The 26,384-nt window shown below is 52.1% G+C and overlaps 1 protein-coding gene across 1 annotated transcript in view; it reads left to right on the forward strand.

Moving 5' to 3' along the window:
- Window positions 1–25,942, forward strand: part of LOC104372862 (aryl hydrocarbon receptor-like) — a 26,608-nt gene extending 666 nt beyond the window's left edge. Inside the window, exons 3-11 of the mRNA XM_086616060.1 lie at window positions 11,289–11,395; window positions 18,383–18,472; window positions 19,426–19,549; window positions 19,833–19,963; window positions 20,604–20,806; window positions 20,932–21,041; window positions 21,778–21,919; window positions 22,632–24,249; window positions 25,787–25,942. Of these exons, the coding sequence (XP_086472186.1) occupies window positions 11,289–11,395; window positions 18,383–18,472; window positions 19,426–19,549; window positions 19,833–19,963; window positions 20,604–20,806; window positions 20,932–21,041; window positions 21,778–21,919; window positions 22,632–24,249; window positions 25,787–25,942 (2,681 nt within the window). The remainder of the gene's footprint in view (window positions 1–11,288; window positions 11,396–18,382; window positions 18,473–19,425; window positions 19,550–19,832; window positions 19,964–20,603; window positions 20,807–20,931; window positions 21,042–21,777; window positions 21,920–22,631; window positions 24,250–25,786) is intronic.
- The last annotated feature ends 442 nt before the right edge of the window (window positions 25,943–26,384 follow it).

A 26,384-nucleotide genomic window follows, 5' to 3' on the forward strand; every position in this document is an offset into this window, starting at 1 on the left:
AGAGATGAAGTTGATTTTGTTTGTGGGTTCCACTGAAGTAGAAAATTGAGGTTTAGGCTGGAGGGTTTCTGCGGGATCCCGGGCTGAGGCTGTGGCAGGCGCAGCTGCGAGGGCAGCGGCATGTTCTGCAGCCTCGTTGGGAAGTTTCATGATGCGAGTGACTTTTTCCCCCCGCCCCCCGTTATAATAGACTGGTGAAATACTCGGTGGGCTGATGACAAATAATAATTGCCTTGTGATGTAGTTACAGTTTATTTGGGAACCTTTTAAAACAGACCGTGTTAAAAGCACATCTGCGTTCCACCAGGCTCTAGTTGTAATTAATAGGAGCCCACAGGAGGGTATTTAGACAACCCTGGATTCTACTGGTGAAATAGCAGTGGCTTAAGAATGCTGCATATGACCTCAGAAACACCATAATTTCTCTTTTTATCTCTTTTTAACTCCAAATCATTGAATGTATCAAATGCCTTTTTTTTTTTTTTCTTTCCCCTTTTCTCTTCTCTTCTAAACCCTGCTTGTCAGATTGGTAAGTGGGTGAAATGAAAAACAAATGGCCTCGGAGAGGAGTTGTTTGCCTTGCAGCATCAGGGCAGTTTGTTTGACTGGATCAGCTGTGTTTTCTGCGCTGGGTTTGCCTCGGGAAGGAGCTCTGCAACATCAGCCTTTGCAACACTGAACGCGTTGCCCGAGACCCATCGTCTGCGATGATGCTCTGAAGCAGAGGAGGACCAGCGTGATGCTGGCATTTCTGAAGTACACTTGTTCTTCCGCCGTGTAGAAGTCCGTGGTGCAGTGTGGGCCCCAAAACATTAATTTGCCACTTAAAGAATTCATAAAACAAAGGGGTGGCAGCAATTCTTGAAAACGGTGGGGTTGAAACGGCTGGTCTTGTTGCAAAGCGTCACTCCAGGAGCTGCTTTAGGGCTTGTCGTCCTTTCCAGGGTGATTGTGCCAGGATGCCACGCGAGCTTGGCTGGGGAACAGTGAGCACAGGATGACTCCGGGTGAGGATGGTCCCCCTGCCCTGTGAGCATCCTGCCAGAGCTGTGTGTCCTGGGCTCTGACAATCGTGCATCCCTGACATGGTGGATTACTTTGGTTTTGCATTGTGAGAAACTGGATTCTCTGCCGTTTTGTTGTTTTGTTTTTTTTTTCCCTATCATTCGATTTGGTTAGATTTTGTGGTGCCAACTTCCCAACCGCTGAGTGCATCAGTGTGTCTAAAGCCATGGAATGGTACCTGTCGCTCTCTGGTTTAAGGCAGGTCAGAGTAATTCAGGTGTGGGAGGGAGGAGGAAAGCCTTATCCTTTTAGATGCAAATAGATCCTTGAGTCTCTTCTGCAGCTTAAAAAAAAAAAATCTTTAAAAGGAAATGTGGGGAAACCCATCTACAAAATCAAGTTAATTTAAGTGACTTGAGTCCTTTTCAGTGTGAATGGTGGAGTGATGTTGCTCTCTCACAAGCTGTGCTGGAACTGAAATGAAGTTCAATTTTGGAAGGCTGCTGTTCAAAATACTCTGCTTGTTCCTTCCTTGCTTTTTTTGTCTTTTTTTTTTCTCCTTCTTTTTGGTTATTTGCATGTTTGGGTTCTTTTTCCCTTGATCTGTCAGGGAACAGGGTTAGGAGGGGCAGCCGGAGTCTGCCTGCTGGCTGCTGAGCCGGGGGAGCTCGTGTGCTCCGACTTCCACTGAGCATCCTTGGATATGTGGAATAGGATCCTGAGGAGACTGTTTTAGCTGCTGAACGCTGACGAGTCCTGTGGGAGATCGAGTCAGAAAACACCAAGTGGTTTGAGGTCTTTTTGTGTTTATTGAGAGCAGCCAGGCCATGCCAGAGCTGTCAGAAAGCAGCTCAAAAACAGACAGTGCAAACACTTGTATTGACCAGGGAGGAAGGAGGAACTGGCCTCTCCTTTGCTTGAGTGTGTCCCTGAAAGAAGGGACAAGGAAAACCAAGGGCAGAAACTAGAGTGTGGTGCCATGCCTTGTGAGGAGAAGCATCTTCACAGCATGTCCTCCTGGAGCAGGTCTCAGGTGGTGAGAACGATCACTGACATCAGTTCACCCAGCAGCTTTATGCCAGCTGCTGTTTGTCCAGCCCTTGTCTTAAATAATCCGTTGTATGTGTCCTTCTCCTGGCTATGTGAAAACTCATTATTTTTAATTTTTTAAATTTAAAATCTTGTTTCAGCATCTAGATTTGTGCATACCTACCTGCGTTTACCTTGCAGCGGCCCGTCTGCACGGGTCGGGGCGGGTTGACCGAGCTGTGCGGTGGAGGCAAACCTGCTGCTCAGCTGCCAGAGGTGGCTCAGATCCCATGTGCAAGAAGCATCTGCGCGTGCTTTTATCTGAACAGTGGAGTTCTGGACATTAGTTTGGGAGATATTGCCAGGAGGTCTTTGTTTTTTTTCTTTCATGCATGAGGATTTTTATATTTTATATGGCCTAAGTGGAAACTGTCCCTGTTCCCTTTCTGCTCTTTTGGGAGCTGGTTTTAGGCCTGCAGTTAGGTGATAGAAATCAGAGGATTTAAAGCCATTTAGTGTTTTGTTCTTTAATCTTTGGAGTGGTTTACAGACCATCAAACATTGTCTTTGTTAAGCAGAGTTATTTATCTAAACAAGCTTTCCTCAGGGTGATGTGCTAAGTACTGTGTTGGGTGTCTCTGCTGTGAAGCCCCTAATGCCAGTTTGTCTTCTTCCAAAGGACAAGAGCATTCATGTGTGTGTTTGTCTACTAATTATTTTCCTTTTTTTGCAGTCTGGCAAATCTTTCCAGTTTAACAAGCTGGAAGCAGTTTAGTGCTAGGAGTTTGCCGCCTGTGTTTAGCATCTCTGGGGCAGGAAGGAGGGCTCTTGGCCATGGTCTTCTGGAAGGAGGCACTGCTTTTTGCCTTGTACAGCAATAATGATATAACACTGTTTAGACAACCATTGGGCTGCAGGGTGGACAGACAGACGTCCTGATGTCAGACAGGAGGCTTGTCAGACAGACAGACATCTCTGATTTTGATGATCTGAAGGACCCTTTGGCCCTCAGGGACATAAAGCAGCAAAGTGCCTTGGGATTGCAGAGTGCCTGCCCCAGGACAGCAGATTTTCCTGTGGCACGGCACAGCGCCAATGAGGGTGGTGGGGAGCCTGCTGTGCCCCCAGTAAGCATGCCCCAGTGTGCCAGGTTTGATCATGGTGGGGTGGAAGAGGCTTCTCTTGTGATGGAGCGAGCAGCACTGCTGTCCTCTGTGAGATGCCGAGGTGCCTTTCTCTTACCCTCTTGCCTGGCTTTGCAGCTCAAAGCATATGCAAATGCTTTCTGTCTTTGAGAACGCTGTTTACCATGAGAGAGGTGAAGTTGGGTCGGGGAGCAGGGTCATGGGAAGTCCTAAGACGTTGGGAGAGCCACCAGGGAGGTGGCTTCCAAATTAAGGGTCCTCTCCAAATGTGAGTGCAAGTTGACTTAAAGGCTTCTACCTTCTCCTTTCCTATCCAGGTCTCTTTTCTTCTGCAGTAGTCCCCCCAAATATCGAATTTCTTTATTCTCCCTTGGTGAGACAAATATTTTTAATTCTCGTTCACCATCTCAGCCTTCCTCCCTGCTCTGCAGGAGGCTCTTTCAGCACCATGTGGTTCCGTAGAGGCGGAAGCGTGCTGCAGGGCTGCCGCTCCCGGAGCTGAGGAGCCAGGCACAGTGGTCTGCATCTCCCCCAAGCCCAGGAACTCTTTTCTCTCTCCCCGCTGATGCTGAGAACTGTCCTCAGAGCAGTGCAGCAAAGCCAAGCTGCCAAGCAGCCTTGCTCCTGCCGTCCTCCTCTCCCTCTGTCATACCCTTCATCCCGCTGTTGGGTGGCCGGTGCTGCCGCACCGGGATCTGCATGGCACGTCGTACCAGATGAGCTCCGGCAGCTTAGCCCAGCGGTGCCTGGCAGGCTGCTCCCCTCTAATCCCTCCTCATTCCTCCACTTGACACTAGGGCCCATAAGCTGCTGGCTTATGGGAGAGTCCCCGTTTCTTCTGCCTTCCTCACCCTCTGGAAGGTGAAGGGAAGATGCTCCAGGGAAAGGTTTGCTTGCTGGGTCTTGCCCTGAGTCATGATTTTTTTAGCAAAAAGGAAGATGCCTCAAAGGTGCCTTATCATGTGGCTGTTGGATAACATCTGTGTTGCCTGGTCCACTTAAATGCTTGGTGGGAAGTCAACACATCAACTTGGGTGTGATGCAGCACAGCTTTTCCAGCTGTGCCTCAAACTGAAGCTGGGGAAGAGGCAGCATGGGGCAGCACGCTACTGGGAACACAGATGTTTGCTCGTTGGGCCCAAATCAAAACACTTTGGAGGTGGCTGTGGTTGCTGTGGCACCACTGTCCAGCAATTGATGTGCAGCCTTCGTTTCACATGAGGCTCCGAAGCGAGTCTGGGGTTTATAAACTGTAGGAAGAGGGGTAAGAAAAACTGAGTCCATGGTGCCAAGAGGTGCATGCCTGAACCCTGCTGCTGAGCCTTGCTGTAAGCCAGCAGTGGGCCAACTGTGCTTCGAAACTGGGCTCCTCGGGGGTGCAGACGCACCTCTGCCTGCGTGCAGCATCCTACCCGGAGAGCTGGACTTGCCAGGAGCCGAGGGACAGCTTTTGGGCAGCTCGGATGTATCGCTGGCTGGAAGGAGAGAGGAAAAATACCCTGGCATGTATTGTGGCGCTAGAAATTTTTGGTCAAGCTGGATTATTAGCTGCACAGTCTGCAGCATTAGCTGCATCACGGGTCAGAGGGTAGGTATAGCCTCCATTTTGAGCTGTGCATAGTGTGTTTTATATGGGAGGTTAGAGCTGTGTATCCAAAGCCCAAGCAGTTTGGCTCTCCCACGTGGTTTAAAAAAATAACGCTCCTGCGGGTGTTGAGGGTTTGGGGGTTTTCCTGGAGTCCTCTTAAAATTTCAGGTGGCACCTGCAGGATCGATGTGCAGCCTCAGGGCTAAGCCTAACCCTTTAAATGCACTACAAATCCAGACAGTCATTGCTAGAGCTGTGGTGGCCCGAAAAGTGCCAGTCAGGTCAGACTAGAAAAGTGCTTTAAATTTTATAGTTATTATAGATCATATACCTGTGCCCCCAAAACCTCTGCTTAAGGGTGAGGGCGTGAGCTTGGCGAGTGTGTTTATTGATGTGTGATTGTTCTGAGATGACTAATGTTGCTCGTTTGTTCACTTCTGCTCTCCCTCCTTATGAGCTGTTGGACCACCTACTGCAGACAGCCATAGCCATAAAGCCTGAGCTGTTGGGCCACCTACTGCAGACAGCTGTAGCCATAAAGCCTGAGCTGTTGGGCCACCTACTGCAGACAGCTGTAGCCATGAAGCCTACGGGACGGTTTAAGTAAATAAAGCCTAGTCCTGTGATCACCCGGCTTTCTTAATTGCCTAGGTAATGAGCTGGCCTCGGAGGAGCAATTTAAGCTGGGAAAAGTCTTGTGACTTCCCTTAGGTAGGCAGTTTTCCTCCTGCTTGCTTTCCTTGCCAAATATTTCTCCCTGGTCTCATGCGAGGAGCTGGTAGGAAGCTGCTGGAGGTCCCTGGGGTTCATGCTGGGCTCTCGGTGGCTGCCTGCTCTGCTGCCTACAAACAGCCAGGGTCTCCCAAGGCTCCTTCAAACGGAAGCACAGGAGCAGAGCTGGCAAGAAACTCCAGGTGAAGGTTTCGGGCTGGGATGAGGCACGACTAAAGCTCCTGGGGCACGAGTGGTGAGAGCAGAAGGGTTCAAACCGCTATCGCCATGCAAAAGGAAAGGAAAGCCTGGCAGGTCCTTGTCCTCTTTGTCCTCGTTTAAACCTCTGCACATGGTTCTCCCTTGGAGACCCAAGTGCCTTTGGTGACGCAACCCAAAGCGGTGTGTAGTCAAAGCCTCCTTGCTTTTAAAAGTGCAATTAGATCTTTTAACAGGACATCCATTATTCACCATGCGTGCTCACAGAAGGTGCTGGATCCATACCGTTCAGGCAAGGGATAAATAATTCATCTGTTTAGTGAAATTTGTGTCAAAGGATAGCTGTGGCAGGTGTTATGAAACGGTAAATAAAACTGTAGTATCCATTATGAATAAGCAAAGAGAATCTCAAGTGTTTGCCAGTTGCTAGAAAATGGGCTTTGTGCAGCGCAGTGGCGAGAAGTGAGCCGATGGTTCGGCAGGCTTGGGGGGAGACGGCTCTGATGCCCGGTTCCAGTAAATCTCTGCCTGCTTCCCTCCCTGTTTCCATGATGCTCCTTCCTTCTAATGCAATTCAAACACCCTATATCAGAGGAGTTGCTCTCTATCTGTGCTACATCTTCCCTGTATGTGGAAGTGCAATAATTTTGCGTTGGCTGGGAAGAGCTCGGTTCATGCTGGACAATAAAAAAAAAAAAATTAATCCCAGAATGGGATGCATTTTCCTAAGTGCATGTTCCTCTTCTGTGCTTCTGTGCTTCTTGAAATAGTTGGAGACATGTAAGTTTGCTGTAAAACACGTGGATTAAATGACAGAGCAATGATCAGGTTTGGCATGCTGACCCCTTTATTTATTTATTTTGAAAGGAAAATATCATTCCAACGGGGGGGGGGGGGCGGGGGAGAAACCACTTTTCTGTTTAAATGACTCTTCTAGCTTAAAGATTTGGGTTAAAAATGAAACAACCTCAGTTTATTCAAAAGAAACCTGAAGAGGTTTTTTTTTCTAAATTTCCAATGTTTTGCTGCTGCTTTGCAATAAATTGCAGGAAAACAATTTTGAGGAGTTGTTTAATGTGAGGGCATGTGTACTGAGCAGCAGAGCTGCAGGTCCCTCTGCCCGTGAGCATCTCAGAGCTGGAGAGGTGAGTGGGAAAGAAAGATCTGGAGATATCTCAATGGTAAGGTTTTTACCACCCTGTAAGTGGAAGACCTGCTTTTCAGTGAATTGGCACAAATGACAGAAGGAGAGAGGTGGAGAGAAGGCAGTTTCATTAATAAATAAATCAACCAGTCTCTCCTTTCCGTGGAGAGTGACTGATACACACTGGGGCCTTGAGGCCTACAGCAGAACGCTTGCAGGGAGCACCATTCCCAAAACCCCTCTTCTCTCTCCCCCAGCGAGACCTGCTCAGACTCATAATTGCTACACAGATGTCCCTGCCATCCCTTGCAGCCAGGCTCAGTGTTTTCTCACCTCCTTTAAATGATGCCAGCAGTGGTGGGGAGGCATGACCCCTTGCTGGTCTTGAAGAAACATGAAGCAGTTGGGTTTCCTTCTGCTGCTTCTCCTGCATCAACGCCTGGAGCGGGTTTGGGATCGAGTCATCTTGTTTTCCTCCTTCGCAGTCAGCAGCCGATGTGAAACCCTGTTCCCACTTGGAGGTTTTTCTGTGTGGAGGGAAGGGGGCTGGGAGATATCCTCTCAAAAATGTTAATACCCGCTTGTTGGTGCAGAGATTTCTCAGGTCTGCAAAGCCCTGGAAGGTTCAGGAGTTCATTATCAAACCTGGTTGTCGGCGAGGTGTCCCTTCAGCATCATGTGAAACAGCTTCCCAGGCTGGGAGCCGAGGGGAAGTGCCATCCTGGAGGTGGAGAGAGGAAACCCACCCGCCTTGGCCCCCCGGCCCTCCTGCTCCTGGGGGGGTGACAACAAAGGGCCGGGCAGCAGAGACCTGGTAATCAACGTGGGCACCTGTGCGTGAGGACCACCGTGGTGCAGAAAGCATCCTCCTCCTTTGCGCAGGCAGGTGCGGGCAGCGAGCTCGTTCCGCGGAGACGGGGCCAGGCAGGGAGAGATTTTCTTCCTCTCCACTAAAAGGTTTTTTGTGGCAAAATAGCCTGCAGGTCCTGACAGACGCTATTTTATCATTCTTTGAAGAAATAGCAGGAAAAACATGCAAGCCTTGCTGCTTTCAGGTGACCGGCTTCCCTTTCCTCACCTTCCTCCTTCCACAGCTGCCAGAAACAAAGGTGATGCTGGCAGCTGGAGTAAGGGAGCCCAGGAAAAACTCCTTCTCTCCTCCTTTTTTTTTTTTTTCCTTATTTTTCCCCCGCCCTGCAAATACCTGTCCCAAATTACACAGTGAGGGTGAAGACTGCACCTTGTCTCCCAGCCCAACGCAAAGGCAAGTGCTGAGTTGGAAAGGCCACCTTTTTTTTCCCCCGGTGCTGGGCTCACCCCATTCCTGCCCTGCCCTTCCCCAGGGTATCCGGGTGGGAGGGGAGGATGCCACGGCAGGGACGATGCCGATGCCGCGGCGGGGAGGATGCCACGGTGGCTCTCCGACTCGTCTCCGCTCCGTCAGGCTGATGCGCTGCGACAGTTCTGCTGAATTGCTGACCCGAGGGGCTGCGCGGGGCTATTTGTGGAGAGACAAAGCCGAGGGACACCAGGCAGGAGGCCAGCCTGAGAGGTCCGCGGCCAAGAGCAGGTCATCTTTGGGGTTCCTTGGGTGGCTTGCATGGAAAACGTGCTGTTTGGTGAAGGTCACGGGAAAACGCTCCCAGGGGTTCTGCTTTATTCGAGAGCAGACCCTTGGCCTTGGTGGTTGGATCCTGTTCGCAGGAGCAGGCTGGGTTTGGTGGCAGGCATCTGCATGGAGGACAGTGGGCCATCCTCTGATTTTTAACTTGTGTTTCCTCTGACCCCACAGCTTAGGAGCAGCCCAGCTGCTGATAGCAAAGTCTGGTTTTAGGCAGTGGTTGTGATCAAATTTTCCTCTAGCAGGGAAATATCAAACCATTAACAAGACCTCTGAGTGGAGGGCAGCACCCTTCAGCTGCTCTCTGTCATCCAAGTTTATTTTTATCTTACACCTCCAGCGCAGCAGCCTGGGAGCCAGCAGAGGAGGACTGAAGACCTTTAATAATTCATAGCTCCTACATTTTGCTCCCAGGGATCAGAAAAGCAAGTTGCTGGAAGGGCACTGCCAGAAGCCTGCTCCCTCCGCACCACAGGACCCTGCCCGGGCAATGCGGCCACCATGCTTGCGTGCTTCTCTGCCCAACGTCCTGCCCGTGCCCAGAACTTCGTGCGGGTTTGCTGGGCTCTGACCCAGGCAGGGGACCCCAGGCACTCCCTGGGCAGCAGCACTTGCTCGCGGCAGGACGGCGTTCAGGGTCGGGGGGCAGTCGAGATGCGGCAGCGCGTGTGCGTCTGTCCCAGCGTGCTTGGGAGGGACTCACTGTTGTACCAACACGTGCTGTAAACTTAATCTCAGCCTGTTGGCCCCTCGGTGCTCAAATAGCTCCTGAAATAATCTGTGCGGGCTGAGCCCAAGGGGAATTTCCCAGACCTCCCAGGAGCAGGGGTTTTGCTGCCATGTCAGTTTTTTTCCTTTTGATTAAAAGCAATGTTAGAACCCGGAAATGCTTTGCATTTGGTTATGGAGCAGAGATGATCTTTGGGATGCTCCTGTGTCTGGTGGAAGCATCCTTCCTTGCTCCCACCTACCTGTGAGCCATAGCTTTGCAAATATCTGCTGGGGCTGCGGAAGACTTTGAGATGGAAGGTGAGCCCTGGCAGTGGAAGAGAGCAGGTCTGAAGGGGATGATGTGCCTTTGCTCTGCACTTGTTTGTCCCAGCAGAGAGATGCTGACAGGTGGGGGGAACTCACTTTGGAGAATGAACTAGCCCCTCCACTCGTGCTGCCCTGCAAAGACGGGTCCTGCTGTGTTTGGCTTTGGACCTCATGGTCCTGGAAGGCTCAGAGATGAGTCTGGAGCATCCACCTTTTGCAGCGGCTGGGAAGTGGCTCACCCACAAGCTTTTGCATGCAGGTGTTGAGATCCTTCAGGATCTGCTCCGCATAGGTGGAGGAGCTGAGTTTCAGCAGCTGCTTTGGCAAAGTGCAAGGCAAGCAGAGTGTTGCAGAGCCTGGTTTCGTTTACGTGCTGGTGGCTGTTGCCTTCCGACTTGCTGCTCTGTCTCGGCTCACGGCTTTGCTCCCAGTGACAGCTTTATGGGGTGTTAAATTACTTCCAGGGTCCTCTTGATGCTTCCGTTGCATCTGAGCGTGGCAGCTCCTTGGCATGTGTAGCACAGGAGCTGGGAAAGACAAATTCAAAAGAGCTTTTGCTGTCTCTGAGCAGGAGCCAGGGAGTGTACCAGGCAGCCTGCTTGGTGTTGCTGCTGCTGGAGCCTCACATCTTTCCTCCCAGGTACTGGTGGGAGCAGCTGGTTTATCATTGGCCACATGCCTTCCTCTGTCCTTGTAGTGCTTGCAAGAACCTCCCGGGCTTTGTTGTGTTCTCTCCTGTCTCCGGGACAGGCCTGCCATGCCCAAGTTTTTTTTTGTCCTCTTACTCCTTAAATATTATCCACCCTAAAACGTCCCTGGGATTTGTTCTCTTGCAGAGTACAGCACAAAATTTACAGGCACATCGTTTAGTTAAACCGAGTGATGGATTTCCTCATCCGTATTTGTTGGGCATCGATCGCTCTTAGGTTGCCTATGTTTGTATCCGTGTCTGCGTTTTCCCGTGTTGTTTTTCTCCCACTGTGAGCTGCGGCTTGCCTTAATTTGGTTGAATAAACCTGCTATGTTGCTGAACTGTAATGAGACATCATTGACCAGACTGTCAGGATTGTACCCTTCAAAATGGCCTGTTCCCTGTCCTGGAAGAGAGAGGGGTTTGCTGCGATGCCCTTCGCGTAGGGCAGGCTTTGGCTGCTGCCAGTCGGCTGTCCCTCGGCGAGGTCAGGGCATGCCTGAGCTGGTGCATTCTGGCTCAGCATGGCAGAGACACACTGGACGCAGTGAGTTCTCCAGCAAGAGCTGTGCCCCGAGAGCCAGCGTGGTGTGCGTCGTGTGGTAGCCAAGGGCTGGTTCTTGCTCTTGGCAAGGAGTGGTGCGAGGCATTGGCCCTGTGTCCGGATTGGGACTGGGGATTTCCATGGTTCTGTTGCTAAATGATAAGAGAGATTTCCAGCTGGCGAACTCACTAAAGGTGTCCTTTTGTGCTACTGGTTGCAGGTAAATGCCAGTAAACGCAGGACCTTGTAGCTTTTCTGCTGATGATTGTCTGCTTTAATGATCTCTGGCTTTAGCTGCTCTTTATCTGTAGGTTGTTAAAGGTCAGGGTGGGGGGAGGGAAGAAGGAAAAAAAAATATGAAGTTGACGGTACTGGGTGGGTGAAAAACGTCCTGTTAAAATCGACTCTTTTGAGCAAAGGGCTGACAGTGCATCACAGCTTCCCCTGGCTTTGCAGCCAGGTCCATGTTTCAGATATTTGTGGTGGTGGCTTGTGTGTCCTACACACTCAACAGTCCTACAGCACTCAAGTCCCTTCTCTTTGCTTCGTGCAGTTGCGCTAAAGAATCACAGTGCCAAAGAAGCGGAGAGGGATGGAGACTGCAGCAATGGACCAGCTCTGGGCTCGGCAGTGGTACCGGAGGGTGAGATGCTCCTACAGGTTAGTGCTCCTCACTGGCCACCTGTCCCTGGCAAATGCTTTGAAGGGCATTTTTCTCTTGATTTCTTTCCAGCTCCTTTGAATTTTACCCAAAGAGCAGGCTGTTTTATTATTGATTGCAGGATGTTTTGGTGAAGCAGTGATTTCACGTGGTGTAGCTCATAGTGCTTCTGACTGAGCAGAGATGTAAGACCTCTTCAGGTCCCTGGGGCAGAAACTGTGTTGCTGCTTCTCTCTTTTTCCCATCCTTCCTGGACAAAATTGCTACCTGTAAATTGTTTGGGTGTCAGAAACCCCTCCATCTTGGTGGAAGCAGTGCTAAACTTCTGACCGTGGAGATTCAGCTCTTCTGCTTCTCTGCCCTCGTGCGTAAATGGGCCATAGGTGTGACACAGGAGCCAAGGAAAGCAAGACATTTTGAGTGTGGTTTTCAACATGGGAACACTGGTCCTGACTCAGGGATGTTCCCAAACACTGGTGAAAACAGGGAAGAATGTGTCATGGAAGTCTTCCCTGATTTTCAGGTAGTGATGGACAACACTGCGTACATAGATAGGTGCTGATGGGCCATATGCTCAGCCCATATACACAGGATATGTGGCTGTATCCCAGGAGCTCTGTGAGAAATGTGTAGCTGGCTCCTTTGGTGATGCTGGAGGTGATACTGCAGCACGGTTGGGCTGAGCCTGCTGCTTCCATGGTTTATTCAGAGATGCCAGGAAATCACATCCTTGAGACATCTTTTTGAGGCATCCTTGTCTCTAAAATGGAGAGACACAGATTTGACAGATGGACCACTCGGTGGATAAAGAACTGGCTGGATGACTCAACTCAAAGAGTTGTGGTCAATGGTTCAATGTCTACATGGAGACCAGTGTCAAGCGGTGTTCCTCAGGGGTCTGTTCTGGGTTCAGTACTGTTCAACATCTTTGTCAGCGACATGGATGATGTCATTGAGTGCACCCTCAGTAAGTTTGCCAACAACACCAAGCCGTGTGGTGCCGTGGACTCACTTGAGGGAAGAGATGCCATCCAGAGGGACCTTAACAGGCTTGAGAAATGGGCCAGTGCAAACTGCATGAGCTTCGAATACAGCGTCCAGTTCTGGTGTCCGCACCATAAGAGAGACATAGATCTGTTGGAGCATGTTCAGAGGAGGGCCACAAAGATGATCCAGGGGCTGGAGCACCTCTGCTACAAGGACAGGTTGCGGGAGCTGGGATTGTTCAGCCTTGAAAAGAGAAGACTTCAGGGCGACCTAATAGCTGCCTTCCAATACCTGAAGGGAACCTACAGGAAGGCTGGGGAGGGACTTTTTACGAGAGTGTCCGCTGATAGGACAAGGGGAAATGGGTTTAAGTTGAAGGAGAACAGATTTACATTAGATTTTAGGAAGAAATTCTTCAGTATGAGGGTGGTAAGACTTTGGAATAAATTGCCCAGAGAAGTTGTGGATGCCCCCTCCCTGGAGGTGTTCAAGGCCAAGTTGGACAGAGCCTTGAGTAGCCTGATCTAGTTGAGAGGCGTCCCTGCCCATGACAGGGAGGTTGGATTAGATGATCTCTGAGGTCCCTTCCAGTCTATGCCATTCTATGATTCCATGATCACCTTCTGTCTACAAACCCAACACCGTGAGTAGGAAGAGGTCAGGCTCTGGCAACACAAGGTCCTGCAAGGACACAGGTCTCCCTTTCCCTCCCCACCTGGCACCCGAGCATGGTCCGCAGCACTGTGCCCTGCCTGGCTGTCATCCGGAGCAGGGCGAGCGCACTGGTCAGCCCCAGCGCCTATCCAAAAGCTTGCTGGACTCTTAGCAGTAAGTATAATTGCTGTCCTGCTTGAGAGCTGGGGAGCCAGGATCTCAGTGCCTAGTGAGAGAAAAGCTAAAGCCAAGTTAATAACCAAAACCCTGAGGTTTTTCCACTGTGGATATAACAAAACTGTGATCAGTAAGGTTTGCTGGGGATTGATGTCCTGCTCATCAACTTCATGCCATCCTTGCAGAGGTACTGAGCTGGGTGTTAAAAACTCTGGCTTTATGTTTGGCTCATCCAGGAGCCTGTGTTATGCTGGACACACCAGGGGCTCAGGACCTGCCTCCATGCCACGAGGAAGTGCTCCTGCATGTTTATAACAAACTACTTCCATCCAGTCTATCACCTATGATGTCCAGACTTCCTTCGTCTCATCTCTTGGTCCACCCTGATTCTTCCCATCTTCTAACTTTCCAGCTGTACTTTTTTGGTCTGTCCTTTCGCATTGAGGCTCTCTCCAGCAGCAATGTCAGCAGACGAAGGTATGTTAAACCCGAGTTAAGCATGAAAACCCCTCTAAAGGGGCCAAGGCCTTAGCAAGGCTGAGAACTGGATGTACCACCTCTGCCCAGGTGCACACTGATGCAGGTGCGCATCGCTGGCTGCGAGATATTCAGTCTGCCTGCTGCTTGGTGTAGTTGGGGAAGGACAGAGAGCTGCAAGATGATGCTTGCTGCTGCTGTGGGAGAGTGACGCCTCCTAAGCTGCTCAAAGGGTTAAAGTGATTTGGCAGCACTAATTAACCTCTGCAGCAGATTCCCACACACTGAGATCAACTCCAGTAAATAGAGAGAGTGTTTGTGCTTGGAATAAAGGGAAGGAGAGGGGGGAGAAACACCAACCTGGACAATGAAACAGGAGTTGGCAGCAACAATAGCTGGACTTGGCTGGGACTACATGCTAGACCCTAATTAATCCTGATGTCTATACATTATGAAGTGGAGGAGGCGTCCAGGGCTGGCTACTACAGCTTCCCTGCCTGCAGCCAGGTTAGTGGTATGGGATGGTTTTGGCTCTGGACAGCCTTAGGGCTTTTGAGGTCCACACTGCAGGAGGACTCTTCCCTTCTAGCGGTCTCCTGCTCCAAGCTGGCAGGAGTGTCCCCATAGGAACCTGTTGCTCTTAGGAAAGGGTGGCTGGGTGGTGCTGTGAAAGCTGTTCAGCTTCTGGAGAGCTCAACTGGTGATTTTCTTGAGTTTCCAAGGCCTTTGCTCTTAGGCAACACCATGGGCTTGAAGATGTTTACTGGAAATCTATTGGGATTATTTCAGAGCTGGAGAAACTGAGTCACAGAGCAAAGCCTACCACCCAGGGTCAAGGGGAGACTCCTGTGGGCTGCTCCCAGCCCTGGCAAAGTGATGACATGGTCTTCAGAGCACTGGGCTCTGTGCCACGAGGGCTTGCTTCCCATGTTTGGCAAAGGCTGGTGCAGTGCCTGCAGCGCTTAAGGGTGCGGCCCTGGATCGTGCTAGTGCCTGTGTTAGCAATGGTCTTGTGCACATCAGCTCTTGCATGGTGCCAGAGAGCAGGGATGAAAAGCCGGGGCTCCTGGGACATCAGCTGCATTCCCAAACTGATAGGAAAGCTCCTCTGTACCTTCTAATCTTCACAGATCTCCAGCTGCAAAGGACACTGTCAGTCAGCACCCTGGTCCCTTCTTCTGTGTCCTGTCCTGCCAGCCCTGGGGCTGCTGACTCAGAAAACACCCAAATTACCTCCTAAATTTGTTAAGCTGGTAGGAATGAGCCCCTCTTAAGGAAGGTGGAGGCACTGATCAGTTCAGCCCATTCCTGCCTGGGAGTGTGATGCTCCCTTGGATGTTGTCTTTGCAGTCCTGGAGCTCGAGGAGAGGATGGAAGGGCCAGTGAACTGTAAAATATTGGAGTTGTGTAGTATTAAAAATGCATCGGAAACTTCAGATTGACGGCTGCCTTTTCTGTTTTCTGTGGGGAGGGCTTAGTTCTTCAAACCGGCGTGGGTGAAGGAGCTCGAGTGTTTATTCTGTCAAAACAGAGCGCAGCGCTCCATGAGTGACTCCAGCCCGTTTGGGTGGAGAGCGTACACCAACAAGCACGTGCTCCTGGACGGGGGGTTTGCGTTGTGTGAATCTGTACACTATGCAGAGAGAGAGCTCCAGAGGAAGAGGAGCGTGGCTGGGAGCATCTTGTGGCTAACGGGTGCACCCCAGGCATGGGTGGGTGCAGACACTCCTTTGCCCTGCGAACACCAGTGCTTGGTCCTGTTGCTGCTACGCGGTGCTCTGGAAGGAGGATGCTGTGCAGGTTGGGTGAGTGCCCTGCTGCAGGTTGTTTCAGGGTGTTGTGGTTTAGCCCAGGTGGCTACTAAGCACCACGCAACCCCTCGCTCACTCCTCCCCCAGCGGGATGGAGAGGAGAAAATACAAGAAAAGGCTCAAGGGTTGAGACAAGGACAGGGAAGAATCACTCACCAATTATGGTCAAGGGCAAAACAGACTCAACTTGGGGCAAAATCAATTTAATTTGTTACCAATTGCATCAGAGAGGATAATGAGAAACAAAGCCAGATCTTAAGAACACCTTCCCCCCACCCCTCCCTTCTTCCTGGCTCTGCCTCCTCCCCCAGCAGCACAGGAGGATGGGGAATGGGGGTTATGGTCAGTTCATCACACACTGTTCCTGCTACTCCTTCAGTGGCAGGACTCCTCTTACTCTTCCCCTGCTGCAGTGTGGGATCCCTTCCCATGGGAGACAGTTCTCCATGAGCTTCTCTAGGATGAGTCCTTCCCATGGGCTGCTCCTTCACGCACCGCTGCAGCATGGGTCCCTTCTGCAGGGTGCAATCCTTCACCAACAGAATGCTCCAGTGCAGATTTTCCCACAGAGTCGTGTTCTTCTTTGGGCACAGCAACCTGCTCCAGTGTGGAGTCCTCCAGGACTGCAGGTCTTCACAGACTGCTCCACTCTGAATATCCACGGGCTGCAGGGGGGCTGCCTGCCATCTCACAATGGACTGCGAGGGAATCTCAGCTCCAGCACACCTCCTCCCGCTCCATCTTCGCTGACCTGCAGCTTCTCACAGCAGCCATCCCTGTAGCCCCTCCCCTGCTACCAAAACCCAGCCACACAAACCCAACACACCAGACATGAGTTTGGAATGAATTTGGAATTTGCCAAAAGGTACTCTGAGGTCAATCAATGATTCTGCTGTTTCCCCCAAATGACTGGACTCAGCCTGTCCTCCCTCCTGCTTTGTAAGAAAATGGCTTTTCAGAATGCAGACTTCTTTGCTATGGTTTCAAAACCCAAACTCTTCTGCTTTAGCTTTCAACTTTTCCATTTTCACTGGTTAAGGCTCTTTGTAGTGTTGGGTTGAGCTGCCTCAACCTCAGGGCAAGTGATGGTGGGAGGAGGGAGCGGGCAGTGGAGACAACACCTCTAGGCTAGTCCCTTGTTCCTTGCCCATGGGCATCCATCATGGGCACACCACAGTCCTTCCCCAGGCCTCTTCTCTGGCACCTGGGGAGGACAGGAGGAATGAGGCCAGGAGTTGGCCAGGTTTCTCCCGAGAGCTGCTGAACCTGCAGGAGTAACCCCATCTGCATGGGCCAAGCAGCAGCAGGGAACACCCAGCCAACACTGACACGCGGTGACCTGCAGTGGGCTTGCTCTGCGCAGAACATAGAATCTTAGAATCATCTGGTTGGAAGAGATTCCAACCAGATTCTGGGTTAGGGGACTCCACCACCTCCCTAGGCAGCCTGTTCCAATACTTCACAACCCTCTCTGTAAAGAAATTCTTCCTGATATCTAACCTAAATTTCCCCTGGTGCAACTTGAGGCCATTCCCTCTCATCCTGTCATTCATAACGTGGGAGAAGAGACCGACCCCCATCTCCCTACAACTTCCTTTCAGGTGATTGTAGAGAGTGATAAGGTCCCCCCTGAGTCTCCTCTTCTCCAGACTAAACAGTCCCAGCTCCCTCAGCCGCTCCTCATAGGACAAGTTCTCTAAACCTTTCACTAGTTTCGTTGCTCTTCTCTGAACCCGCTCCAGCACCTCAACGTCCTTCTTGAAGTGAGGGGCCCAAAACTGGACACAGTACTCAAGGTGTGGCCTCACCAGTGCTGAGTACAGGGGGACAATCACTTCCCTGCTCCTGCTGGCCACACTGTTTCTGATACATGCCAGGATTCCATTGGCTTTCTTGGCTGCTTTTCCCAGCTTTTCCAGCTCCACACTGTCCTAGGTCACACCCAGCTACCAGGACCCTCCTGAGCTGCGGGGAGGATGGGAGCTACACAAGCAGAGCCACTCAGGTAGATGTGGGTCAATGTTAAATGCAGCTGACATGAAATGCTGTTTTGATTCAAGGTTGTCAGAAAGGCTTGTTTCTGCCAGCATACCGAAATGGACCAGCTCCTGATGGTGTCTGGTTTCGTTCTGCAAGCGCTTCTGAGATTTTTATTTGCTCTTCGCACAGGATGAGTATAAATGTCCAAATCTGAGTCTGAGTAAATGCTCCTGGGATGGAAGCAAAGTTTTCCATCAGTTTGGATTAGGGTATGCTTGGGCAGCTGTAGAGGAGAGCCCCGTGACCTCAGAGAAACCCAGCAGAAGGTACAGCCTGTTTTCTTGGTGAGCAGAGCCCTGCTGGTGCTGATCCTCGTTTTTCTCTGGCCAGCCTTTAGTTAGTGGAGTTTACCCAAGTGAGACAGAGCAGAGGAAAATCTAAGAAAGATCTGCAGGCCTTGACCTCTGCTAGTTAAAGCAGACTCATCAGGTCTGAGAAAACTGTGGTTTAGCTGTGTGTGCTCTGGCACCACAGCAGGGTACATGCATAGGGGCAACTGCAAGGATGGAGATCTCTGGTGCTGTTGCCGTTCTGCAGGAAGAGTATGAAACCAAGAAGCTGCTTGAACAGTGCATCGATGGATTTGTTGAGAGCCAGAGCAGCACCTAGTGTGATGGCAGCGAGATACCATTAAGAAGGGCTTCCTTTCCTTACAGGGCTTCCCGTGCTTTGTCTCCTCTCTTACACCTTTCTCTTGGTGGGGCAGTGGCTCAGCTGCCTGCTAGCTGGAACCAGCCAGGACTTGGTTGACCAGTGTCTGAGCAGAATGGAACTTGCCATCCTGCTAGAAAAGGATGATGTGAGCGTGGCATGTACCTGCTGATCTCCTCTCTCCCCTAGGCGCTCAATGGCTTCGTGCTGGTGGTGACGTCAGAAGGATTGATATTTTACTCTTCGCATACGATTCAGGACTATCTAGGATTTAATCAGGTCGGTGGAACACCTCTGACTCACTCTGGTGGCTTTGCAGAGTGGATTTTTTCCTTGGTGGTGGAGGATATCCCCCAAGTTCCCTGCGAAGAGAAAGTTCTGCAGGGATCGTAGGGTCTCGAGGGGCTGCATGGGGCTTTACTTTTCCTTGGTCTTGTGAATTTGGACCCCGTGTTGCCAGATGTGGTCATGGGGAGGTGTGTGCTAGCCCACAGATGCTTTTGGCCAGCCACGTTGGCAGGCTCATGGCCCTGTTTTGTAATGCCATGGTGAGATGTCTAGGGTTCCCTGCTCAGTGTGCCTTTGGGCACCCGCTACTCTGGGTGACCCCTGGCAAATCCCATAAGACTCCAGTGCTTTGTTGTTATCTGAGCACCCAGGCAACCTGGGAGGCACTAGGTCAGATTTACGGGGAAGTGGGACTTCCTACAGTTCTTTCGTTACTGTGGTTTGGTGTTGCTCCCACACAGCTGGCTTTCCCAAACATCTGGGTTAGATGAGGACTGTCTACCTGGGCAGAGGGAGCAAGTCCTGGAGCAAGTGCCTTGTTCTCTCCGTAACAGCGTAGAGCTGGGGTGTCTTTGCTGCTGTTTTGTTCCCAAACCCATGCTTTCATCTCATCCTGTAAGTCAGCACTAGGATTTTGAAGGACACCGTGTTCCAGGGACAAGCTTGTCAGAGGGGGGCTGTATTGCTGATGCTAGTGGTGCTTTTGGATGGGGGGGAGAGGTCTGGCCCAATGTGGGCAAGGGGTCCTTAGAACCAGATGTGCTGTCTGTTCCCATCAGCATCAGCTCTGATGGAAGGTGTTAAACCTCACTGAGCCAGGGACTTAGTTGAGCACTAGGGAAATTGGGTGAGATGTGGCCAATTGGGGCTGTTGCCAGGTGGGACATGAAAACTGGTGCCTGGGGACAGGCCGCAGAGCTCACTCATTGCTTTTTTTTCTCTAGACAGATGTCATGCACCAGAGCATCTTTGAGCTGATCCACACTGAGGACCAGCAGGAATTCAGACGCAACCTCCACTGGGCTCTCAACCCACCCCACGCTCCTGAGGGTGAGCCTTCTCCAGAAGGTAAATGCAGGCTGGGAGCCAGGCATCCTGGTTGTCACGAGGTGTGTAGCTTCCCGCATACGCTGGGGAGCCCAGCTCCCTGCCATCGCTTGCATTGGGCTTACATTCTTGTGGCTCAAACCATGGGTTCATCTGAAACATCGTGGCTTTCCACGGGTTTCTGTTGCTGTGCTCTGCAAAATGCCGCAGTTCCTGATGCTGGGGACCTCCATCCCTGTCTGGGGACCTCCAACTCTTGCTGGAGACCCCTGCTTGCTCCTTTCCCAGTCCCTCTCTCCCACAGAGGGGAAGAGTCTTGGCTCTTCTGCTGTTGCCTACAAGCCGGATCAGCTGCCCCCAGAAAACTCCTCCTTTCTGGAAAGGAGCTTCGTGTGCCGCTTTCGCTGCCTCCTGGATAATTCCTCTGGCTTCCTGGTGAGTACAGACCTGCACTGTGACCCCCACAGCAGGAGGGGTGCAGGCTTACCCCAAGGGGTCGATCCGACGTACCTTTCTGCCATGTGCTACACCTGCCTGTCTCAACAAGGAGATATTTCTGCTGTTTTTCATAGGTTTGGTCTGTACCTACAACCTCTCCGTGTAGGTTTTGTTCCTCTCCTCTCAGAGATGCTGAATCTTGAACAAAAGTGCTTTTCCTCCACACGTTTTGCCAGCTTTTTGTGTTAAAGGCGTGTCTTAGGATCAAGTAGGTGGTGTTCATCCCTCCCCCTCTCTGCTGCAAGTTAGTGGGGTTCCTAAACTTCATAACGACAGGTGTAATGACACTGTTTCTCCCTCTCATCCTCCTTCAGTCTGGAAACTCAATACGAAGAAAAAGTCGTGGCTGTCCATTGTTTAGAAGCAGCACTATGATCCCTGATGGGGCTGATACAGCTCAGTTAAAATGAGAAGCTGTCTTATTTTAGTGGAGAGCACTGGATTTGCAAGGGACAAGTCACAAGGGATCGTCTGCATCAACTCTGCAGCAAGATGGCTTGCTTTATGTGCAGCTCTCCCCCCTCTCTTCTCTCCCCATCTGATTTTGTGTGACGCTGAACTTTTCTTCTCTTCCCAGGCTTTAAACCTTCAAGGAAGGCTGAAATTCCTTCATGGGCAGAACAAAAGTTCTGAAGATGGGTCTGCACTACCACCCCAGCTTGCTCTCTTCGCTATCTCCACCCCTTTGCAGCCCCCGTCCATCCTGCAGATCCGAACCAAGAACATGATCTTCAGGACAAAGCACAAGCTGGACTTCACCCCCTTGGCGTGCGACGCCAAGTAAGCAGCAGAGCTGATTTGAGGGGCGATGCTGCGGGCTTCCAGCGTACCGTTCCATACCCTGCCTGGGTGGTGTCCCGCCCTGGCTCTGCCTCTGAGCTGGGTGTGTTCTTGATCTTCTACAGGGGGAAGATCGTTTTGGGCTACACCGAGGCAGAGCTGCGGATGCGTGGCACTGGCTACCAGTTTGTCCATGCTGCTGACATGCTGTACTGTGCCGAGAACCACGTCAGGAGTAAGAGTCCCTTCTGCGGTCCCTCATGCCCACCTCTGAGGCTGCTGAGGGGGCTGGGCTATGGGCAGCTCCATTGGCTGCTGTGTCGAGCCCACCAGCTTTCCCCATAGGATGCTTTGCTTTATAGAATCATAGAATGGTTAGGGTTGGAAGGGATCTCAAAGATCATCTAGTTCCAACCCTCCTGCCATGGGCAGGGAAACCCTCCACTACACCAGGTTGCCCAAAGCCTTATCCAACCTGGCCTTGAACACTTCCAGGGATGGGGCATCTACAACTCCTCTGGGCAACCTGTTCCACTGCCTCACCACCCTCAGAGTGAAAAATTTCTTCCTTATATCTAATCTAAACCTCCCCTCTTTCAGTTGAATTCATTGCCCCTTGTCCTATCACTACACGCCCTTGTAAAAAGTCCCTCTCCAGCTTTCCTGTAGGCCCCCTTTATGTACTGGAAGACTGCTAGAAGATCACCCTGGAGGCTTCTCTTCTCCAGGCTGAACAGCCCCAATTCTCTCAGCCTGTTATGCCTTGCTGTGATGCCCTTGTCACTGCAGGGAGCTTGGGGTGGTGTGTAGCGAGGGGTATTTAGCTGGAATGGTGTCCCCTGTGTGTGTCAGCTGTGCTACTGCTGTGACCTCACCTGCTTATCCCAGCTGGAAAGGGCAGCATTGCTGGAGGCAGCCCTGCCTCCGGTGATGTGCTGACAGCCCTCAGCACGCGTGCTTCCTCCTGGCAGTGATGAAGACAGGCGAGAGCGGCCTGACAGTCTTCCGCCTGCTGACGAAGGAGAACCGCTGGAAGTGGGTGCAGGCCAACGCGCGGCTCGTCTACAAGAACGGCAAGCCTGAGTACATCGTTGTCACGCAGAGACCCCTCGTGTAAGTGCCATCTGGGTCAGCCCAGGCTGAGATGGGGACAGGCTGGCTTTTTCCATTGATGTGGGCTCTGGGATGCCCCAAGCAGGGCAGGATGTTGGATTCATCATTGCTTCTTGTGCCTTTTAAAGGAGCAGCCATAGAGTACTGTGCTCTGATGCTGTTCAGCCACATCCCCCTCTGCAAGGCCGCCCCACAAGTAAGGCAGAGCACTCAGCAGTGCCCTCCACCTCGCCTCCCTGCCCCCCACAGTGTCCTGGGCACTGGTCCAGACTCACCCTGGGGATACTTGTGGCTGCTCTTCAGCAGCTGTAGGGACTTGTGGATGCAGGAACAGCAGGGAACTTAGATGCAGGTGCCATGTGGCAGCAGCCCCGAACCTCCTTGTCCTAAGGGGTGGCTGCAGCATAGATGAACAGGGTGAAGGCGCTGACTTCTGTCTGGCAGAGTTCTGTTACCCTTTGCATTTTAAGTATCTCTTGGTGATGCTACAGATGTGTAGTTCTCTGTGTGTGTGTATATAAATACATATGTCTGTGTATTTGTACATAAATGCATATGTAAATGTATATGTGTGTGGTTCTGCTTGGTACATGCATGCTGGTCGTAACAAAAAGGCTTTGGCTTGCAGGAATCACAGTTTTCCATTGCAGAAGGAGTTCATAGCATGTGTTTGTGCATATACCATCCCCAGTCTCCTCTTCCCTCCCTGCAGAGATGAAGAAGGAGGAGATCACCTTCGGAAACGGTCCATGCATCTTCCCTTTACCTTTGCAACAGGAGAGGCACTCTTATACCAAAGTGCTTACCCTCTCCCAGGCTTCCCTGACCCTTTCCAGAGCAAAGGGAAAACCAGCAAGCCCAAGAAGACCTCTCACAGCCATGGGGGGCCCTCCCAGAAGGATGGCATTGATCCCAGTTCCTTGCTGGGCGCTGTGATGCGACAGGACAAGGCAGTGTATGTGTCCCATCCGGCTCCCGCATCTAACCACTCCTTCAGCAGCAGTTTCGTGGACCACGTCGAGGATGTATCTTTGCTGGATGCAAGAAGGGATGCCTGGAGTATGGGCGCTGCTCCAGTTTCTTCAAGGGGGGACAGCATCAAAGAGGAGCTCATGGATTTGCAGCAGGACCACCCTCTCTTGGCTACCCTGGACTCACTCTCAATTAAGAGTGATGAGACCTGTTCGAACACCGAGCTATTCAGTGCGCTGGAGGGCTTGGGGCTGAACGCTGAGGACCTGGAGCTCCTGTTGCTGGATGAGAAAATGGTGATGGTCAATACGGACCCTAACCGCACCCCGTCCCTGAACAACTGCCTCGCCAGCAATGAGGTTCTCTCCTACATCCATGCCACTCTGGTGAACAAGTATGAGGGAGGTCAACAGGTCTGTCCCCTGCCAGGCGCATCATCAAGCCCACGTGGAGGCACTGCTACATACCAGGCCCACGTGGAGGACGAGGACTTGCAGCACCTGCCCCAGCACGTGGTACAGCCTGGCATTGCCCCAGGCCAGCCCCCTGCTCCGCTGTGGGAACAGCCACTCCGTGCCACCCTGGGGCAACTGCCCCCACTGGTGCCACTGCCGGCCAAGGAGGAGCAAGAGCCGTCTGATGGCTCACAGTGGAGGCCAGCTGGGGAGGAGAGTCTGCTCCACTTCCTTCAGCCAGCACAGGGTACCTCATGGGGCAAGGCATGTGGTTCACCCCCAGAAGCCCCCTGCCCGCAGGAGCCACTTGGGGCTCAGCAGCTGGAGGGTGACTTCATGGCCATGCATCCCACCCGAGAGGATGCTCAGCGGTCCTTCTCCCTGCCCATCCAGTGCCAGGGCCGTGTGGGACCAGCCAGCCAGCTGAAACACTGTCACCTGCCAGTGAATGGGTTGTGCGGCTGCAGTCCGGACTCTGCTCCACACCTCCTTCCCAGCAGCAGCCCCAGCCTGTGGCAGGGCTATGTTTCCCCGCTCTTGGCATCCTCAGCTCAGCCTGATTTTTATGGCATCAGCCAAGTCTTGATCTCCCAGCACCAGGGCTGCTTGGGTCCAGGGCCCGGTGCGCCGACAGTACGCTTTAACATGAACGGAGTATGCAGCATGGAAACTGTGGGCAGTGGGGGGTCCCAGGAAGAGATGACTCCATACTCCAGTTTTTTCCCCCTCTCCTCATACCAGCTTATTCCTGAGAAGCAGCTGAGCCCTGTTCCCTCCATGTCCCAGCACCCTTTTCCAAGCTCAGCTGCAGGGTGCTTCGGGAGCATCAGCAGCCAGTTGGAGACTCCCGTGAACTCCTACAGGACGTACACCTCTGCGTTGAGCCAGGAGAGTGGGCACAGGGTAAGGGCCTTTCTCTGCTTTGGGCTTAGTGTTTTCTGCGCTGGTATTTCCTGGGGGTCTCAGCCCAGGGGGGCACGCACTGTCCAGTCAGTAGACAGGAATCGCCTTGCTCTAACTGGTGCATGGCCAGAAAGGAAGACTTCAAGAGTTTTTCTCTGCACCAAGAGTTGAAAACCAAAAGACCAGAGTATGGGTTCTTCCCTTTAGAAAGTGGCCGTCTCTGGGTCTGATTTCCGTATGGTTTGTTTAATTGCTGTTTCTATATGGGAAATAATTCCAGCCATGCACTGGTGACCTTTGATGAGTGGTATAAAGCACGTGTGAGATGAAGATCTTCTATGCCATAAGATCTTTCCTTTGTGGAAGCGTCCTCTGGCCTGTGCACAACCCCTATCGAGAGCCCATCCAGCTATTGCTAGCCCTCCAGCATCCCAAAGCATGAGAGTCATGGTGCCCTTCAGGACTGTCCTTGCAAGGGGCCTTGCAATCTCCCTTGAGACTGGGGTCAGCAGCTCAAACTGAGGCTGCCTGGGGAGAGCGTAGGAAGTGAAAGCTGCCTGGCCCTTTCTCCTCTCCTTGATGCAGATGCCATGCAGGTCTGTAAGGACCATCAGCTTTCTGGGCTGGGGCTGGTAACATGGAGAGCTGGCCTAGGTCCTGGAGGAGCCCATCTCTGCAATGATGCTTGCCCAGCCTGTGGCACCACCAGGCAGGGTGAGATATCTAGGGTGGATCTGTCCTGCTTACCCAGCCCTGACCTGGCAATTACTGTCCCCAGGGCAGCTTATTCTTTTGTGCCCAACATCTTCTGCTACTGGAAGGGTGCCCTGCTGTCTCACAGGGATGTCTGTATTAACCTCTGGGGCCATCAGATGCTGTCAAAGCATCTTCTGCTTCTTCTTGAAGGCCATACCCTGCACCTCAGGTCCTCCTATTCTCCACCTCCTCCAACTTGATACACCTGGCACCTTCTAGCTCTGTTGAAGAGCTTGACTCTGGTCCTGCCTAGGGGTTTGGGAATGTGTAGGACCAGTGCAGAACAGCCCTGACACATCTCTAGAGCTTGTTGGCCACCTCAAGTGGCTGGTGTGTTTTTGGCTTGCCAGGAGGAGTGCAGCAAGGATGCAAGACCCAGGTGCTTGCTTCAGATGCAGTCCAGGTGCCCGTGATTTACAGATAGGTTTCGTGAGTGAGCTGCAGGGCTGTGATACCTGGTCAGGCTCTGCAAAGGTCAGTTAGCAGGTCAGGAGGTGAAAATTAGAAAATGAGTGCCAGCTGAAGAGGTTGGATGCACTTGCCCTTGATGTGCTTTCAGCGTCTTGTCAATGGAGCAGCGGGTCGGTGTTTGCGAGAGAGGACCTGGGAGAAGGTGTGGGAATGTGTCTGGGGTCACTGCTAAGCCCCTGGACCACTGCGGGGCTAGGGCAAGAGCAGACCTGTTTCCCCTCCTGCCAGCCTCCTCTGGCCATCAGCCTGACCAGTACCAGTAAAACACTGCCAAGTGCCTCAACGCTCTGTTTTCTCTCTCTTCCCCTAGCCCCAAAGCAGCCATGCTTTGCCCAGCTCTCCCGTGGGACCCCCTGGAGACTGCCCGGTGCTGGGGGAGAGCCTGGCTCCCCACTGCCAGCCGCTCCCCCGGGCAGAAGCACTACCAGATCACCCTCATGCCTCCAGCGGTGACTTCTGTCTCTAGGAGAGAAAGACTGGAACGGACAAAGCAGAACTATTCCCTGGGAAAGGAGCTGCCTTCAAGTTGCAGATAACAAACCTTCCCCCTGCCACACGTGTCCTGCCATGGCTCTTCATGTTGGTTGCTTTTGCTCAGCTGGGGTTTTTTGCCTTTTTTTTTAATTATTTTTTTTATTGACTTCCCACCATCCTGCCCCTGCTAAGGCTTCCATGTGCTGGTCCCATGGAGGTGCCCCTGGCCCGGGGAGGGCAGTGGAAGGCAGCAGGGCTGGAGGGCAGGTTTCCCCAGGGCATGGGAGCAAGCTGGGCTGCGATGCAGGCCAGACAGCATGTGCAGCCTTGTCTTTGTGTCATGGTGTTCAAGAATTGTATGGCTCTTGGTCCGGTGGAGGATCTCAGAGCACATTTGTCTCTTGCTGTCTCTTATCCCACCCACCCAACCTCCT

This window comes from Tauraco erythrolophus, chromosome 8 (genome assembly GCF_009769465.1).
Source record: "Tauraco erythrolophus isolate bTauEry1 chromosome 8, bTauEry1.pri, whole genome shotgun sequence".
NCBI lineage: Eukaryota > Metazoa > Chordata > Aves > Musophagiformes > Musophagidae > Tauraco > Tauraco erythrolophus.